Raw genomic sequence first — 19452 nt, 5'->3', positions numbered from 1 at the left:
GTATGCCCGTGTTCTCAGATTTGGGTGCACGTTAAAGAACCCCAGGTGGTCGAAATTTCCGGAGCCCTCCACTATGGCGTCTCTCATAATCATATGGTGGTTTTGGGAAATTAAACACCACATATCAGTCATGTAAAGACGTGTGGCAAAGGTCTGTCTGAGATATATAATCATGGTCAATGAGCATGAACCGTAAATTAGTTTTCATAACTTCATGCTGCACTGAGCATAATTCATAATTTTTCTATAGCAAAAATCACAGATGCGCTCCCTTTTTATTTATTTTTTTGTGTTACACATTTTTATACATGTTAGATGTTGGTAGACATTGCTTTCTACTTATGTGGGTACTATAAACGACCGGAGCATTAAGAGCAAGGTAAGAGCTGCAATGTAAAGCAGTGAGCACATCTTGATTTATCATCTGCCTTTTGACCCGCTGAATAATTTGATACACTTGGTTCCTTCAATGTTGAACTAGCTTAAGTCAGCTGTATGGCATTTTCTGTAGTATTCTCAGAAGATTTTGGTGGCGTAGTTTCACAGTTGGAAAATGTACTACTTATGACTCGCATTTTCTCATGTGCGTACCTTTTGTTTGTCTTTCCTGTAGGCCAGAGAAAGTGAAACATTTCACAGTGATTCCAGGACACATCAAGGTTTCACTGAGGCTTTTGAGACATGACGAGACTGTCGACAGTGAGTGGCGATTTTATTTTACCCTCTCGTCTCTCTGAATTTACTCAGCCTTGTTAGCCCTATTGGATATCTAGAGCTTAGTAAGGCATGATTGTGCACAGGTAAAATCATATTAGAACCTTGTTATTGGTGTACTATATATGCTTGATGGTAATTTCATTTCACTTTCTCTTTCTAAAATTGTCATGTTGGCATTTATTTTATTATTTGTGTTACCCTTTAAAATTAGCATGAATGATGCTGCAACCGAGCTGTTCTAGATTGCCTAAAACCTGCTGTTGTGCAGTTTTTGTTTCCATTGCTGGTAAAGCTTGATTTGAAATGCATTGGTATGCCACATAGTTCTCTCCTCATTGTGGAAGAAGGGAGAGACGTAGGAGGATTTCAGTGGATTTATTTCTACTCATGTTTCAAGGGCGGCTTCTTGTCGGCATGTGTGAATATTCGAATTCAATTTGATGTGAATTTTTAAATTATTGGAAATTTCGAAGTATTCAAAATGAATGAATAGGTGTAGATCAGTTTACAAGCACCCCCCCCCCCCCCCTCACTTTGTAAAGGTGGTTTCATTGCTCTGCGGGATTGCTATACAATGAATACGTCTATCCAAGAGAAATCTTCATGGCCTCGAATCCCCGCTTCAAAGTTAAATGAACATATTGACACACCTCGATGGGTGCATGAAGAGGACAAGGTCGAAGCCGGTCTGGCTCACGAGCATCTCGCTCTCCTTTTTCTGTCTCTGAGCTGTACCTCTCACAATCATTCTATTCTGTAAATAAACGCGTTCCATCATCACAGTTGTGGTGGAAGGTGCTGGGTAAGCCAGCTACTGTCAAGCGAAACCAGAGGGCAGATGTCTACTAAAAATGGAACCGCGAGAACACGGGCTTTGCCGCAGCCGTTGACTTGCAGGCTTGCCACCACTACCTCAAGAGATGAACTTGGACAGCGACATCCAACAGTCAATTGCGAGAGCACCTCCTTTACAATACCGAGAGCCATGCACGTTCACAGAGAAACCTGGCGATCAAATTGAAGAATAGCTCAACCACTGTCAACGGGTGAGCTGAACCAATGGTTGGAATTCCGCCAGCCAGTTGTCCCACGTGGGTCTATTTCTCGAATTCAGTGCTTTAGTATGGTTCGCGATTCATGAAGACACCCTGACAACATAGGACCGATTCACGGAGGAGATCAAGAAGTGCTTTGCGACCCTACGACGAAGAAAGGCGCAGAGCAAATGTTGTCGCAGAGAGCTCACTTGTGGTGAGATTTGCAGAACATACATTGAAGAGGTACTAAAACAGTGCAAGTGTGTGGATGCCAACATGACGAAAGAAGACAAAATGGGCCACATTCTCAAAGGAATTGCAGAAGATGTCTATTACTTCCTTATTGGCAAGGAGAGTGTTGATTCGGTGGCCGATGTGATCGGGCACTGCCGAACGCTTAAGGCCCTAAAGACTCGTCGCATCACTTCGAAGTTCGGACGCCTGGCCAATGTCACGACCGTCGCCACTGTCGATGTGTGCGAAGACTCCTTGCCTGCCAACCTTAAATCGACGATTCGGCTCATTGTGCGCTAGGAACTTCGTCGTCACGTTTCTGTACGCCTGAAAGCCTGAGAAGCACTGTGGGATACACCGTTCACAAGCATTAATGCTGCTATCTCAATCGTGGTCCTCAGATAAGGGTTCCACCTCCGACGTCTTGTTATGTAGAGCTGCCTAATGCTCTCCGCAGTCGTAACGGCTACAACAGCCATTCACCTCCTTTTGTGTCTCAGTGGGAACAGAGCGCCACATACCCTCAACATCCAGTGATGTTGTCTATGCCTCGTAAACATCCCGTGTGCTACCGATGCGGTGTTCTGGGACATATCGCTGGATTTTGTCCAATGCTACGTCATCCACGTTCGACATTTCCTCAGTGATCTGCGACGTTTGCACGTCGAAGCCAATGGCCTGACTACCCCCAACCTGCTGGCCCCCCAACCCAACTGATGAGTGGCACGCCCACCAGCCGATCAAATGGAGTGATTTGCCTGGGTCTGTGCGCAGCTTAAGGGGGGACATGGGTCTTTAAAATTTTTTTTCTGTTTTTGGCTCAATCTTGACCAAGCCTCACCATCTTGGACAGTTTTTCATGCTGATTTCAAATATGTAATTGTTTCTGAAATAGCTTCAGTGGATAAAAAGATGTTAACATCTGTAATTTAATTAATTATGCACTTCATTGGGGGCTTTTTGGCAACTTAATCAAGCCAGATCGAAAAAATAAATGCATATCCCCAATGCTGAGGGCTTTCTGTATGGGGTGATGCTATTTTTATTAATTTTTAGGCATTATATAGATAAGAAAACAGACCAGCACTTACAATGGATATTCTGTTCAATTTTCGCTCATTACTATCCATAATTGTAATTAACAGTATGCTTCTAGAGTAATCAAAATAGCATCACCCCATAGGTAATGTTATTACAAATAAAATGATACCAAGTTTGTCATTCTCAATCAACAGTAACATATAAGAAAAACCCCTAAGGTTTAGTGTGGTGCACAAAAACATCGAACTGAGAAAAACGCATTTAAAGTTTCTAATAACTGTAACTTTTGCTAAAGTGAAGCTAGAGCAATAAAAATGGCACCGTTGTATAGCTCTACATTATGTGAGTATGGCTGTACCAAATGTGTCAATGCACCTTCCCAAAATATTTGCCACAGCTCATTTAAAAACTGTGTACTGGCCGTTGAATCAGTATAAGGAACCCAGTCTACAACTTTGTGGCTGTTCTAGTGCACTGAAAACCAAAGGAAGACACATGTTATATATAAAAACATCGCCCTTTTATACACAAAACACTATTTCAAGTAAAACACACATTTTTGTCCCAGACATCCTTACAATTCTACAGCATGCCAGGGCTGTATGCAGTGTCTCTTGCAGGCTTATGTCGCTTTGCAAGTGTTGCCTTTGTTGAACTGCTCTGCAGGTGCTCCCTCCGCGATTTGTGAAGCCTGGTTTTATCCTTTTCAAGGCTACGACGCATGAAGAGATTTTCTGCACAGTAGCCTAGCTTCTCAGCAATTGCTTCATTGCTCTTCGTGGCCCCCCTGATTAAAGCGGCTGATGGCTTCAGCCACTGCTCTTTCTACGCTGCGCAGTGAGGCATGGGTGGTCTTGGGGACTTGTTGCCAAATTGTAGCGTGTAAGCTCTCACTAGGATTCTGGGTGATCCCATCACTGCACCTTTCCTACAATGCTTTGTCGCTAAGCCTCATAAACACAGGCTCTAGTGCCTCACAGACGAAATCGGGCAGGCTGTTCTTGTGCGGTGGAGGCACCTCACTATTGGCTATGGCCCTGTTGAACTTGCACCATGAATCTGTTCCCTCAGGGCAGAGGTCATGTTTGGGTGCCTCGTCTGTTGATGACATGTGCCTTAGTGTGGCCAGCACAGCCTTTTTCATGCCTGGCACATCACTCTTGTGGCTCCTCAAGGCATAGCCATAGTAAGAGGTAATTTTCTTTATTTTGTCTTGAGTGAGCCTACCTTTTCCGCCAAGTGACCCACCTTGAGCTTTTTTCTTTTCGATGAGCGTTCGTAAGGCAGCCCCCATTCGTTTGTGCACATGGTTGATGCAGTCTTTTTTTTCAACTTTTATGTATCCGTAAACTTCATCTTCAGTGAGGGCATGAAAGGTTCGGCTATCACCATCTGAAAGCATTGTTGTGTACCGAAGCTTATGCTTTTCTAAGAAGCGTCGGAAGAGGCGTAGGGCTGCTTCTACTTCCATCTGGCCAGCCTTGCAGTCAACATTTCTCTGGCACACAGGGGCGTGCTGGACGAGCCAAGCAGCGTGTCCCTCCTCATCTTCCTTTGGTCCAGTGGCGCAGCCCAGGCAAAAGTTTGAAAGTACAACGTGATCAATAACTAAACCATTGTACATTTCAATTATACAACCAACACAGATATGGGAGCTGTGTCCACGGGTAAGCCACGTGCCATCATAAATGACGTCGACGTTGCCCGGTGGATTGCCAAACTCCGCATAGAGTTCTTTGACGCGGGCAACGCTAGTGGATTCGCATTCGGCAGCAGTCGCACCGCAGGCTTCCCGCATGATTTTCGTGTGGCTTTGATATGTTTTCTGGTGAAGCCCTCGATGCGAAATATTCATCGCGGCAAAAAAGTCCGTCAGAGCTGTTGCCCCTTTGCCGATAGTATTCATCGCTTTCATGGCACGCAAATTCACTTCAAAAGGCCTTACTTTGGCCTGGCTATTTTCGGCAACTCTCGGTGAAGAAAACCATTCTTCGTGAAAGTCGCAACTGCTGCATGCGAGCACGAGTTTTGAGCACAGCCCATAGTCTCTTTTTCCCTTGGAGAAAGTCATACTTTTTGAGCCGCACTCGGGGCAGGGGAGAAGTCCAAATAGCAAGTCTATCGCTTCTATATCAACAATGGCAAATTGCGTGCCGTTTTCTTTGTCGTCGCCCTCCAGCTGAACGTCCAGCAGCTCAAACTTTCGTGCTGTCGCGCACTGCGATACCAGGGACTCTTTTAAATTCGTCGCCTGTATGGAGCACTCGGCGAACTCGTCCGCAGAGTAAAACGTCGTGTCGACACGACCTTGAATGGTTCCAGTAGTGCCGGATGACGATCCGCTGACGTGATGATCCGACGAAGTGCTGCAGCTGGGCCGAATAGAGTGCACCGCTTCGGCAGGCATTCGCGCCAGCGAAACGTCGTCTGAATGTGCTGCCTTGGCAATAACAGGCACTTGCGCCAGCGAGTCGTCGTCTGAATGTGCTGCCTCCGCAATAACAGGCATTTCCGACAGGCCGTTGTCGTTAGAATGCGCTGCCTCGGCCATCTCCGGCGTTCTCGGCGGCGCGCAGGCCGCTCCCTTCTGCCGCGCATTCCACGCTCGCTTTCGTTTCCTGCCGAAAGCTTGACGAGTGTTCTTCTTCAGGCGAGCTTCCCAAGCCATGCCGGCGAAATGCAGAAAGACGTATACGTCGGCGACGTCGGTACACGAGCGGGTAGCAGACGAGATAACACGCACGAGAGCAGGCGCCGACGGAGCAAAACCAAACAAACAAAAAAAAAGAGCGAGCAACTGTGGCCTCACCGCCGCGCCAGCCAATGGTAAGCGCGAGACGGGGGGGCTCGCCGGCGCGCGCGCGCTCTAGCCAATCAGCGGTCCGGCAGATGGCTTCGCAAAACGGGGGAGGGCAGTCGTTGTGTTGGAGCTACGCCATTTTGAGAGCCCGCAAAACGCGCACAAAGGAACCAGCTTCAAAACAAGCCCAAGATGGCACCGATCTGCGGCTGCTTCGCTAGCGGCGCGCGCGGGAAGTTCGAACAAATTTTCTGTTTTGCGGGTTGTTTTGCGACTCTCGTGATGGTTTGAAAATAGATTTTAACGTATTTTTTTATCGAATTTAGCGTTAATAATTTGAGAAGAGGTGCTTATAGGTTCAAAGATTCGAAAAATGCGTTTTTCTCAAAATGGATTTTTTGGCCATTTTTTACTTTTCTAAGACCCGCGTCCCCCCTTAATGCCGCCCACCACGCATCCGCCTCAGTCACCATCTCCACAGCGCCGGTCGCGGCTTTCGTCTCCGCCACCGGAAAACTGGCCAGCGTGGCCGACGGAGGTGAGGTCGCTGGACGTACTAATTTTCATCAAAGTATGCCTCCACCAGTTTCTTTGCTTCAAAATAAGGTTCATGTACTTGTTGACGATGTTCCCATGATGGCATTGATAGATACTGGTGCAAGTGTTTCTGTGACGAGTTTAATTTTTAAGCAATGAATTGGCCGCAAGGTTATGTTTCATTGGGACAAACCTTCCACTTTTTGGGCAGTGAGCGGCGCATTCTTACGTACAGTCGATGTCTGCACTGTGTCCGTTAGTGTTGCCGTTGAACGTTCAAGGAAGAATTCACAGTACTGGCTCAATCAACGCACAACGTTAAAATTGGCATAGGCTTCTTGCGAGAGTGTCGTGCGACCATGGATTGTGCAGCAGGTAAGGTTCTGTTGTCTACTCTCGCCCAGCAGCCTGATTGCGAGAAACGTAACCTCATTGCAGCTAAAAATTCCCTTCTGCCAGTGTGGTCGACGGCCAGCATACAAGTTACCGCTTCGGAAACTGACTCGAGTTTCACTTCACGTGACATAGTGATTGAGCCATTGCCCATAGCTTGTGTCAAGAAAAACATCTTTGTACCATGCTGCGTTGTATCTCTCACAGACGAGAAGGCTCAATTATGAGTGATAAACAGCCCACCGGGTCGGTTGTACTACCGGCTGGTATGCGCCTTGCCCTGTTCGAAAAGCAGAGCAGTACCTGCGTTGGAGCCTTAAGCAATCCCGCAAAGGCGGATCCCGATGAAACTTCTGGTATGGAAGCTGAATTCTCAGAAATGGTTAGCAAGTCCATTTCTTTGCAGAAGCGCAGAGTCCTGGTTGCACTACTGGCGAGACAAGCTAAAGCATTTGATTTCGCACAGAAGGTACATAGGGCTGAGACATTGACGACGCTCGCTCGGCAAAAGATCGATACTGGCTCCAACAAAAGTTCTATCGCGTTTCCTCGTCCGAGCGCAAAGTTATTTCTGAACAAGTTGGCGAGATGCTAGCTACTGGTGTAATTCAAGAATCGTCTAGTCCTTGGACTTAGTAAAGTAAAGAGAAAAGATGGCTCCTGGACGTTCTGTGTTGATTATCGGTGTCTCAACTCTATAACCAAAAAGGACATGTATCCCCTCCCTCACATCGATGACGCCATTGACTGCCTGCATTCAGCTTTCTATTTTTCTTCGGTAGACTTACGATTCAGGTATTGGCAGATTCCCATGGATCGAACTGATAAAGAAAAGACTGCTTTTGTTACGCCAGGCAGTCTCTTTGAATTTAATGTTATGCCATTCGGCTTGCGTAATGCTCTGGAAACATTTAAATGCTATTAGGATACCGTCTTGAGAGGCCTTAAAGGGGAAAGTTGTGTATGTTACCTGGATGACGTGGTTATTTTTGGACAAACTTTTGAGGAACATAATCATCGCCTCGACGTTGTTCTAACATGTTTGGAGGAAGCTGCCTTGACACTGAACTAAAGAAAATTTCGTTTCGGTGAACGTCAAATACTGGCTTTAGGACACCTTGTGGACAAAGCAGCGCTAGGCCGGACCCACAGAAAGTTGACGCCGTCAGCAAGTTCAAGCAGCCACAGTGTCTCCACGAGCTGCAAAGCTTTCTGGGCTTATGCACTTATTTTCACCACTTTGTGCCTAATTTTGCTGAAAAGGCCCAGTCACTGACTGACTCGCTGCACAAGGACATCCCTTTTCTCTGGACACCAAATTGTGAGTCGGCGTTTAAGCAGCTACAGTTCGTTCTCGCTTCCGGGCTAATGCTACGCCACTTCGATCCCTCTGCTCTCACGAAAATCTACACTGTTGCCAGTGGAGTTGGTCTCGGCGTAGTGCTCATTGGGCGCCACAACAATGTTGAACACTTCGTTGCCTATGCAAGCCGGTCCCTGAGCAAATCGGAGCGTAATTATACGGTTACTATACTGGAGTGCCTCGCCGTCATTTTTGCCATACAAAAGTTTCGCCCCTACATCTATGGTCGTCTTTTTTCAGTCATCACTGATCATCACTCCCTTTGCTGGATGGTAGGCCTACGTGACCCATCTGGTTGACTTGCACGATGGGCCCAACGATTACAAGAATTTGACTTCACGGTCTGCTACTAGAGCGTTAACCGCCACGCAGACGCTGACTGTCTGTCACCGCTTCCTCTACCAACGACCCACTGTGAAGCTGACAACTTTGACCATTTTATCACGGCTATTTACTCTAATTTCCATGACATCGCAGCTTTCCGAGCAGCACAGCACGAGGATCGTTGCTTATATGACCTGTTTGGCTCCGCGAATGACCCCTCCAACACAAGTTCTTTTGTAGTTCATGACGCCGTTCTTTACAAAACGATATATTCTGGTCAAGGCGCCCATCTGCTTCTGGTAGTCCCACGCACTCTACGTCCCCAAATTTTTCAGTTCTGCCATGACGACGCAACCAGTGGACACATGGGCTTCGCCAGAACGTTTCATCGCATCCAGCGTGTTTTACTGGCCCAAGATGCGACCTGACACGGAAAAATACGTAGCGGGTTGCGAACAATGTCAACGTCACAAGCGTCCCACGACTATGTCACCCGGACTTCTCCATCCCGCACCACCTCCTAGCTCTCCCTTCGAGATTGTTGGTGTCGACCTTCTAGGTCCGTTTCAGTGTTCAGCCATTGCCAATCTATGGGTCATCGTGTGCGTCGACCACCTGACGCACTACCCAGAAACTGCGGCAATACCTACTGCAACAGCCTTTCACATGTCGCAGCTTATGCTTCGGCTTATAATCCTACGTCATGGCCCTCCACGAATCGGCATTAGCGACTAGGGACGTCAGTTCATCGCTGACGTCATTTAAGAGATCCTGCGCCTGTCTGCTAGCCAAATCCCCCACGCGACCCCGTATCACTCACAGACGAATGGCCTCCTAGAGCGGGCCAACAGGACACTAACGAACATGCTGTCAGTTTATGTTGGTGCCAAGCATAAAAAATGGGAACTCAAACCTCGTTATAATGAAGTTGAAGGGGAGCCACAATTATTTCGTTATATCCATTATTTTGTTATATCGATTATAACAGTTTGTGGCAATGTATGCTCAGATGGGCGCACACCTATAAGCACGCAAAGAAGGAAACCGTCTTGCGGCCCGATGTACCGCTACGCGACCATGCGTGGTACGCATGGTCACTGAAAATAAACTCAGTCAAATCTCAATAATTCCTACTTTCGGGTAATTCGAACTGGCGCTGAGGTTTCGTGAAAGCTATGCGTATTCCAATCGGCGAAAACGCCCTGTGATTCGAACGCACAAGCACTAGCGACAGATGGTTCATTCGAACATATTGCGCTCCGAAAATGCTCTCAGCACCATGCGCGATCTCGGGGCGGCACCTCTCAACGCTGTGCGCGAAGAAGGAAAAGAAGAAAAAGAAAGAAAAAACTGTGGCGGATTGTTTGCTCTCTCTCACATGCCGATCTGTGACGCGCCTGTTCCATGCTTCTTCCTTCTCCGTCTCTGCACGTAGAGACCCTTGTCTTTTCAATTCAAGTCCACGTGTGGAGAGAGAGAAAAAAAAAAGAAAGCTGTCGCGGAGAATCCTCCTTTCTCAGTGCAGAGGGTAGTAGCCATGGCAGCTGCGGAGACGCAGTCGTTGCCGTCATGACGGAAAAATCGCTTTGCACCGCGGCACCGCTTCTTGGTCTTGTGACCCGCTGAGCGCTTCCTCAATCCTCTCCACTGGCTGTGTGAGGAGGACTGCTCTCTCATCTGCGCGGGGCGTAGCTGTAAGGTCTGTATGGGAGTTCTAAAAGAGCCACGCCGAACGAGCGTCAAACTCCGCAGAAAACGATATACTTAACACACTACGGTCGTGTTTTTTATAGACTATTTGATAGACTAATTTAGTTCATTATATCCATTTACCAGTCAATTTTACTTTATTACAATTATGTTTAAAATGCATGGTTCTCAATGGGGAATTTCACTTACTTCGTTATATCCATTATTTCATTATATCCCTTTACATTATAACGAGGTTTGAGGGAACTACCCTATATGACATACGCATACAACACAGCGAAGCACGAGGCGACAGGGTACTCTCCCTTTTTTCTCCTCTACGCCCGCTCCCCTTGCAGTCATCTCGAACGTTAGATGTGGAAACATCGGTTGCCAAGTCACTGTGCCGCGCTGAAGAAGCCCGTCGCGTCGCACACCCCCGAATCATCGCATCTCAATAGCGCTCCAAGACCCGGCACGATGCCCACCACCACCCCCTTTTTTACACAAAAGGGGACCTGGTGTGGTTGTGGACATGTGTTCGCAAACGTGGTTTGTGCCAAAAGTTCTTGGCCCGCTACTTCGAACCATTTGTAGTTCTTGATTGTCTCAGTGACGTTACATACGTCATCACCGGCATTACAAGCAGTGGTCAGCACTCTAGCAAGACACAGCTGACACACATCGCACCCCTCAGGCCGTATCACTGTCAACCTTCCTACTGACTCGCCCAGTGGGCATTGTCTGCAAACAGGGAAATGACACACCTCGATGGGCGCATGAAGAGGACAAGGTCTAAGCGGGTCTGGCTCACGAGCATCTCGCTCTCCTTTTTCTGTCTGTGAGCTGTACCTCTCCCAATCATTCTATTCTGTAAATAAATGCATTCCATCGTCACAATATTACTGTCACACCGATTCATCATTTTTTGAAGTTTAAAAGCTTGTTATATACTGGCTGATATGCTGTAAATATAGTAAATTTTTAATTTAATATATCAGAGGTTATCATTTGCAAATTCTACCAAAAGTCAAATTCTGCTATCATTCAAACTTGCTTCCACTTCCATTTGAAACAATAATAGTGGCATTTGCACATGCCTTCTTTCAATTTTTTAAAAGGCTGTGCAGGTTGATTGGGTCATGACAAATGTGTTAATTTTTCTGTATAACATGTGATATACACAATTCGAATTTTACTCTAACCTGAAATTTACTGTTCACACAAGCATAGAGACTTGAAAGTGGTGCTGCTTTGAGGATTTGTACCTAGCATATGTTTTTGGAATGCTAGCAATGTGTGCTAGCTTTTGCAATCTGCACTTCATTTCATTTGAGCCATGGCTCAGATGACCTGTACTGCCTTGAGATGCGTGGATGAGTAAATTTGGGATGCAGTGACTGTGATTTAATAGATTGGAAATATAATTGAAGGAGTATTTGAGTGTGCAATTGGTGTTTGATCGTTTTTCAGATGTATCCATTCTTGCATTTCAGTATTTCTCTCAGCAGGTCTGGTTTGCTAGAGGGGTATAATGATACACTCTTGCTAGGCTTGTGCGAATATTCGAATGCTTCAAATATTCGAACGAATAGTTGAGTATTCGAATTCGTTTCGATTCGAATTTAAATTATCGAAGTATTCACAATGAACGAATACTTGTATATTAATCCGCATGTTATTGCCTGTAAAGGTGGTTTCACTGCCACATAGCAGTGCTAAACCGTGAAAGCATTAAAAAAACGTTCGCTTTGCCGCGAAGCTTCTTTTCAAATTTAAAGCTGCTCCTGCAACACTTATTGAACATGGTCAGAAAACGCTGCTGGTTGGTAGTAGAGGCTACCGAGAATACGCGAGGCAAACATTATTGGGCAGCACGCGGCCTGTAATTTACAATAAATTTTCAAAGCTGAAAATTGCTTTCTTCTCTTGGCAAATGACACTACAAGCTCAAAAATCACTTGTCACAGCCATTGGCTGATTTGAGCATGATGCGCTCGTAGTTACCTGGGCTACCGCGGAAGGTCGCCACTTGTCCACGGGCATGTGCGTGATCACACTGAAAAGCCTGGTATTTGAGGGGAAAAAAAAAAAGAGGTGCTCAAGGTTACGAGGTGCGTGTGACGTATTTTTTTTTGCCGTGGCGTTCCTTTATCCTTATCTTCCACCTAAGTATCTTACAGGTTATCACTCGCATCCTACTTTGACTTCCTTTGAACGAAAAAAAAAATGGCATTTGCATAAAGCCCCTATTTTAATTCAAAAGAAATATTGTGCAGGTTAGTTAGGTCATGATAAATATTCCTTTTTTTATTATATGTCATACATACCATTCGAATTCTAGTCGAAATTCTATTAAAATCACTGTTTGCTTCGAACCTAAAATTCACTATTCGCACAAGCCTAATTCTTGCCACCCTTCAAGGACTTTGAACTTTAACCATGCTCATTGCAGACTCCTTGACGACATCTCTCGTTCCTGTGGTGCCATTCCCGATGCCCCCCAAGCCTCGGGAAGGCCCAACCCTCGAAGTGCAGCAGTTCCCTACGGACATAGCGGCCGACAGTCACCCATTTTTTTCATACCTCAACCACCTGTACGTCTACCCTAAGAGTCTTAAATATGACAGCCAGAAGGCGTTTGCCAAGGTATGTAGCGTCACTGCTTCTTGGCAACTGCTGCTTAGAATTGGAAAGCATGTGTGTTTGACTTGAATCCTTGGAGCAAATAGCATTAAAGAAAAAAATAATTAATAAAAGGAAAGAAAACAACAATGACAAAGGTGACAATGACTGAGATGACGGTCATCTCAATATTGCTTTGCTTGTTTCTCATGTTCCATCACTCTGAGGCAGTCTTTCAACCGAACTCATAATCTCGGAGAATTCAAGAAAACTGACTAGCAGTGCTGGAGAACATGAGGAAGAAGGGAAGAAATCTGTTATTTTTTAGGTTATGCACCCTGGCATGTGGGTACGAATCCGTTATGAAACTTCAGCCCATGTAAATGACACGAAAAACTCTGCCCAATCCCATCTTTATCGCTGTTTCACGTTTGTGGGCTTAGCTTTCATCAAGGAAGTCAAGGTATAGATGATGAGAAGCACTTTGTCCTGATCATTATCTTCCGTTTCTTGTCTATCATGTCCAACTAGCCCAGTGAGTCTGAGTGTAAACCACGCGACAGTATTACTTAGTTTTCTATGGCCTCTTAATTAGGCTTGCACTTTTGAAGTCTCGTTTATTCTGCCTGTCCCGTCTGTGCCTCTTTCCTGGGGTTTTTTCTTACATTTGTATAAGTGCCACAGCCAATGCCAAGTACAAACCAAGGCCTTTATAAAACATGTCCTTTTTGCATATTTCACTCTTATTACACTGATTGAATTAAGATAATAACAGAAATTAGTAAAACTTGAGCTTCCTTTCTTTTGGACTGACCTTTCAAAAAGCTGCTTGCCTGTCCACTATTTCCAAAGTGTGCATTCCCAGAAGATGCCTCTCAAAGTGCATATTGTGCAGGCAAGGAACATATCATGCTGTGTGGAGCTGCGAGACAGAGACGACGAAGGAACAAAGGCACTCAAGGTGAGTCATTGACTAGACCTCGCGACTTGTAAAATGTTGCGTGTTTGTTGTAAATGACGACTTTGCTGACCTTTTCTAGATGTGAGAGTGACCGTCTGGGTCTCTCATTTAGCAGCAGGCCATCTTAGTTACTGAATTGTCCTTTTCCACTGAAAACGCACTGCAGCCAGGCTTTGTCATGCACATTCTCATCGGACACCTACAGTGGTGGATTAGCAGCTGGGGCACCGCATCGCAAAATGCAAAGACTCAAGTTCTGTTACCATGTGCGCCGGCTGCATTTCTGGGGAAGTGAAATCTAAAAACACCTTTATATTTAAAGGGTGGGGGGCGATAATATTAATTTGTACTCCCCCACTAATCCGTGCCTCATAATTATGTCTGTGCTGCTGCAGTTTTACATTGTTTCTGCAAAAGTGTATTGGTGTAATGTCACTAGCGTTTTTGTATCGGCCTTGTGCTTTTTTCGTCGCACAGATAATGTGACTAGTTTCTTCGTCACCTCGGCACATATTCTGTGAATGTTTTTTTATGTATGTCTTGACCGACTTTGCAATTTTCAGTGCATCTACGGCCGACCAGGGGAGCCCCTTTTTGTTTCACAATCGTACACGGCAGTGACCCATCATTGTGTTACGCCGGACTTTTATGAGGAGGTAAGGGAGCTCATTTTCGAGATGTTGTGACTGTTTAAAGATTCTCAATGAAAAATAGCTGTCTACTTTTGAAAAGACACTTACTTTCTTTCTTATCGCTGCAGAAGGATGTTTTGAATATGCAGTTGGGAGTCTGGAAATAACAGTCGCTGACGGATTATTCCGACTGCAGAAATTCGAACTTTTTGGGTATTTCGAACTTCCCAAAAGACCGTCAAGGTTCCCATTGCACTAATGCGTTTCTGCGGATGATTTTTCAGACAAATTCGCTTCAAAGTTCAATTTTTCGGATTAAATCGTTTGAGCTATGCCGCTCTATTTTGAAAGCTGCCATGTTAAATTTTTTGTTGGCTTGGTCGAGTTTGGCTTGCCGTGGCTAGATGTGTGGCCTTCAAGATTGGAAGCGTGCACAATCTTCCAGTTTCGGAGGCCATGTCTGATCTTTCTTGGCTAGCAAAACGGCAAAACTTTACTTTTTCAGTCAGCCTTATCATCATCATTAATACGCTGGTAGGTTGTTTTTATTTTCTGGTCGTCATCACGCACATGGTCGTGTTGGTTTTTCAAGTGTGTTCGAACCGTCGTGCACGTCAAATGCACGCTGCTGTTTGCGATTGCTAAGTAGCACTCCGTGGTCACTGTGCTTGGCTACGGACCTGGAACCAGGCAGGTTCATTCGCGATAGTAGCATTTTGACGGTGGCGGAATGTTGTAGGCTCACATACTGTGCGATGTCGTTGCAGGTAAAAGAAGCCCAGACCGAGTTGCTAAATTCCACCAAACAGGCGAGACGTTGCATGCATCTTGTTGCGATCGGCATCGAGTTTTGTTTGCTTGGTTCCACCGAGCCACGAACTTTGCCTCCCGCAAAGGTCGGCAGCAGCGATTGCCACCGCACTTGCCAACGATGTTATCATAGCCCATGTAGAACCAAATTCGCGCGTCCCCAAGAACAGCGTGAAGCATGGCTATATTGGGGATTTTTTTAGGCTTTCCTAAACCAAATAAACTTCATTTTCATGGCTTGACCATTTTTTCAGACTATTTGATTTTTCGGACTATCTTGGGGTCCCCTCCAGGTACGGAAAATCGGTCGGTGACTGTATAAGTAGAAATACTCATCCTAGGTTGCTGTGAAAACTTCATCCTAGGAAGCTTAAGGTACAAAACGGAGTGTACGAAGGTAGTGCTTTTTTCCTACCTGCTGCGCTTTTTTTATGTTAAAATTTTTTTTCGCTAGAACCTTTTGTTCTTAGTTGAATTTTGTATTTCTATATGACAAATTGGCTTAGCATATTGTGCCTTTACATCTTGATGAGAATCTTGTATTTGTAGAATGTGGAGATGATGGTTGAAGATAATGTTTTAAATTTCATTATGCTTGTGCAAATATGCACCACCTTCAAATATTAATTAAAATGTTATACCATTCCGCGCTCACTTAAACCCATATTAGAGTATTCCAAGTTTTTGAATGCAAGTGTTAAACAGTTTACCACTGGCATTTATGGTTTTGCTAACCAAATTATCGGAGCTCGTGCGTGCAGGCTCTATCGTGAATACTGCAGAAGTGATGTTACCAAGGTCATTGCAGAAATCTATAAAATTGAACTTTTTTTTACCCTGAAAGTATATGTGCCTAATGAAACCATCCACTGTCATCTTACTATTCACATATATAAAATGACTTATTCAGGTGAAGGTTGTGCTTCCATTGGAGCTGCACGAGCAGCACCACCTTCTCTTCACCTTTTACCACGTGAGCTGTGACATTGCCAAGGGCGCCAAACGTAAGGAAGGCCCCATCGAAAGCATTGTCGGCTACTCCTGGCTACCTCTGCTCAACAAGGGAAGGTTGGTGTGACCCGTACCGCTCTTGTGTCTGATCATTGCCCGGTGGGCAGCCACAGCTACCTTGCCGATCATGGTAATTGACTAGTCTTGGGACAGTGTGCGTGTTAATGGGCAGGTTCGAAGCTTCCTTCTGTCTGCTTATAATATACATTCTGCTCATGTCGAGCTCATAGACCTGAACATAACGATCGTTCCGCATCGTAGAGCTCGGTGATCGCGGGGAGATCACATTTTAACGTGCTGCAAAGGCCCTAGCTTTCATCGTATACCACAATATACTGAGCTCAGCACTAAGTGGCGACACATAAGCCGCTGGCACCCGTCATCTCTGAGTGCTCATTTCAGTCGCTGAACACAGTGTACTGCTTACCATATATTCTGGGGCATGAAGCGAGGAGCTAATTTTTTTGCACAAGCAATATTGATGTGTCTATTAGGCTTGTGCTAATAGTAAATATTATTTTAGAGGTGAATTGCAAGCAAATAGTGATTTAATCGAATAATATATAATTGAATTCGAATTGTCTATATCACATACAATATATAAAGAAAAAAGAGCATATATGTCACGACCTAACTAACCTCAAAATTTTTTAAAGTTAAAACAAGGCCTGTGCAAATGCCATTCTTCTTGCTTCAAAGAAAGTGAAAAACAACGTTGAATAGCAGCAGTACTTGACTTTTGGAGGAATGTGACCTGTAAAATACATTTCGTTTTAAAATTTGCTATACTTTGAGCATTTAGGCTGGTATAACAAGCTTCTAAAGTTAAAAAATGATGAATCAATGTGAGGTTAATATGTTCATTCAGTGTTGAAGTAGAGCTTCATGGCAATGCAGATTTTTTCTGGGTAGGTGTCTTTTTGGTCTAGCATTTGCTTACTGCAGTGAAACCACTTCTACAGGGGTTACATTCAAACTATTCATTCTTTTCAAATACTTTGAAATTTCTAGCAATACAAATTCAAATCAAAGCGAATTCGAATACAGCAATATTTGTTCTAATATTTTACTCGTGAGAATATTTGCACAAGCCTAGTGTCTATCTAGTGAAATCAGTTTCTCCTTTTCTTTATAACATTTATGTGTAGAAGTGTCCTGGACGAAAAGAAAAGCTGGTTTCAATTAACGTTTTTTAAATGATGTCGGTCTCCATTCTTGTTTTTCAGCAATTTACCAGTTTGCCATTGTGGCCTGTGTCATTATTGAACAGAGCTAGTTATTTTTTTTTAAAGCACGAGTGAATCTGTAAAAAATCGGAAATGCTTTGATCATTTAGAATAGGAGAACGCTTTGTTAATGAAGTTCCGTGATGGCTCCGTTCCTGGAAGCATGGTGCACACCTGCACCGCACCTGAGCCACAACGGTTTTCTTAACTGGTGCTCCTTTTGCATGTGCTTTCCTCCGCAGGCTCAATATTGAGGAAGACATGCTTCCCGTGGCTGCCAATTTGCCTCCTGGGTACCTTTCATACAAGCCTTTGGGCCTTGGCAAAGGAGTGAGTGCTCGCTGAAAAACTTCCTTTTTCTTGGCTTTCATTTCTGTGTCATACTATCACACTGAAGAGTAGTTGTAGGTGCACGAAAGCAGAATAATGCAACATTAGTTGTGTGCATTATGTTTGGTTTAGTGCATTCACTGCTCGTAGTGCTACATGATTAATTAGTCATATGTTGAGAGCCACACCTTTGGTTGAGTGTATCATATGTGAAGGCGTGCGGGTGGCCGCCAATGAAACTGCTCATGCATGTTTTGTTCACAAAGGCTGATAACAAAACAACATGTGGGACCAACTATAACACACATGCTGAGTAACGATGCAGGAAAACTGTATTGCTGTCAGCAGTTTGGAAGTCCAGGAAAAATGGCTGAGGCTGACTACTGTCAAAGCAAGATCTGATGAAGTCGGTAGGCCCTAATAGGTTTGAAATGTTAGAGCACCTAATAATTTTCACACATGGGACATCATATTAATTTTAGGGAAAATAACGGTAAGTTCATCGATTGATCACACAGTCCCTGCTTGCAGCACTTGACCATTTCATATGAAATGCGTATTTCTGCTCATCGTGGTCTTCCTGCATTTCAGTTTTGTGGACCGGATGTCAGGCTCGTGGAAGGTGGCCGGGAGCTCTTCAAAGTTGGGTTCAGACTCGTTTCCACTGTGCACACGAGGGTATGTCTCTTTCTATAAATTTGCAACTTGACATTGCATTGATTCTGCAGTCTGCTGCAAATGCCGCGAATGCTGCTAAGGCAGACCCACCCTTGTCGGTGTGTTGTGTGATCGGTAGATAGCCATGCTATCGTCTGGACTCGAGATAGGAGAGTTTGTTGGAGGATTTGCACAGAGGTTATAGTCAACTGGGTGACTAGTCTGCTTGGAGGGAACACGAAGAAGAAAGAACGACAAGTGATGATGATAACAGACAACCACTTCTACAGTCCGGCGTACAGGTGCCCGAAAAGTGAAACAGCACACGAGCTGTGGCCAGACTGGGCAAACCTGCATGCCAGCGCGCTCTATCGGCAGATGCTCTGCAGGTAGCAAGAGCGCGGTGGCATATCTGGCTTACCGTCTCATTATTCTGATGCTCACTTTATCACCTTCTTCAGTGAAGCCACGCTGCTACCGTCGCTGCTTGTTAGGAGTGAAAGCATTCGCAATCTTGGCTATGCAGAAAGTGTACGCCTCTGAAAGTTTCTTACCGATGCAAAGCATTGAAAGTGCCCCTGACGAGCAGTGATAACAGCGCAGCCTTGTTCGGAGAGTTGACGAGCCGAGCATCAGAATATCAGGATGGGTCAGCCAGACATGCTGATGCACTCTTGCTGTCTGCAGTGCACCTGCTGATCGAGCATGCTGACATGCAGCTTTACCCAGTCCGGCCAAAGCCCACATGATCCGTTTGACTTTTGGGGCTCCTGTACTGTTAGAGACCATAACATTTGGTTTTCTCCATTGATTTTCGCTCAAATATAGTTCGGGAGCTTGAAGGCTGTTTTTATGTCGGTTAAAGAGACAAAATTTCATCCATTAGTAAATTATGACTTCACGATACCAAGAACACCATTTTTAACCTCGGGAAGACTCGTTAAATGAAGAAACGCACGAAAGGAAACGGCAGGTCATAACCAAACACCGTGATGTCATAAGTTTTGATGCCAACTAATATGTCATGTAGTTCTTAACAGGTAAAAGTTAGGTACATCGTTATCT

General features: G+C 45.0%; 1 protein-coding gene across 7 annotated transcripts in view; it reads left to right on the top strand.

The window, feature by feature from the left end:
* Ziz (dedicator of cytokinesis protein Ziz) overlaps positions 1-19452 on the top strand; it is a 244578-nt gene that overhangs the window by 125523 nt on the left and 99603 nt on the right. For all 7 annotated transcript variants that reach the window (XM_037429548.2, XM_075887464.1, XM_037429549.2 and 4 more), the window contains exons 14-20: positions 614-699; positions 12591-12784; positions 13656-13721; positions 14285-14377; positions 16074-16231; positions 17643-17730; positions 18322-18408. In XM_037429548.2, the coding sequence (XP_037285445.2) occupies positions 614-699; positions 12591-12784; positions 13656-13721; positions 14285-14377; positions 16074-16231; positions 17643-17730; positions 18322-18408 (772 nt within the window). The remainder of the gene's footprint in view (positions 1-613; positions 700-12590; positions 12785-13655; positions 13722-14284; positions 14378-16073; positions 16232-17642; positions 17731-18321; positions 18409-19452) is intronic.

Source organism: Rhipicephalus microplus, chromosome 1, assembly GCF_043290135.1.
Source record: "Rhipicephalus microplus isolate Deutch F79 chromosome 1, USDA_Rmic, whole genome shotgun sequence".
In the NCBI taxonomy this organism is placed as follows: domain Eukaryota; kingdom Metazoa; phylum Arthropoda; class Arachnida; order Ixodida; family Ixodidae; genus Rhipicephalus; species Rhipicephalus microplus.
The sequence above is the reverse complement of the archived record's forward strand: the minus strand, read 5'-3'. Positions and strand labels throughout refer to the sequence as shown.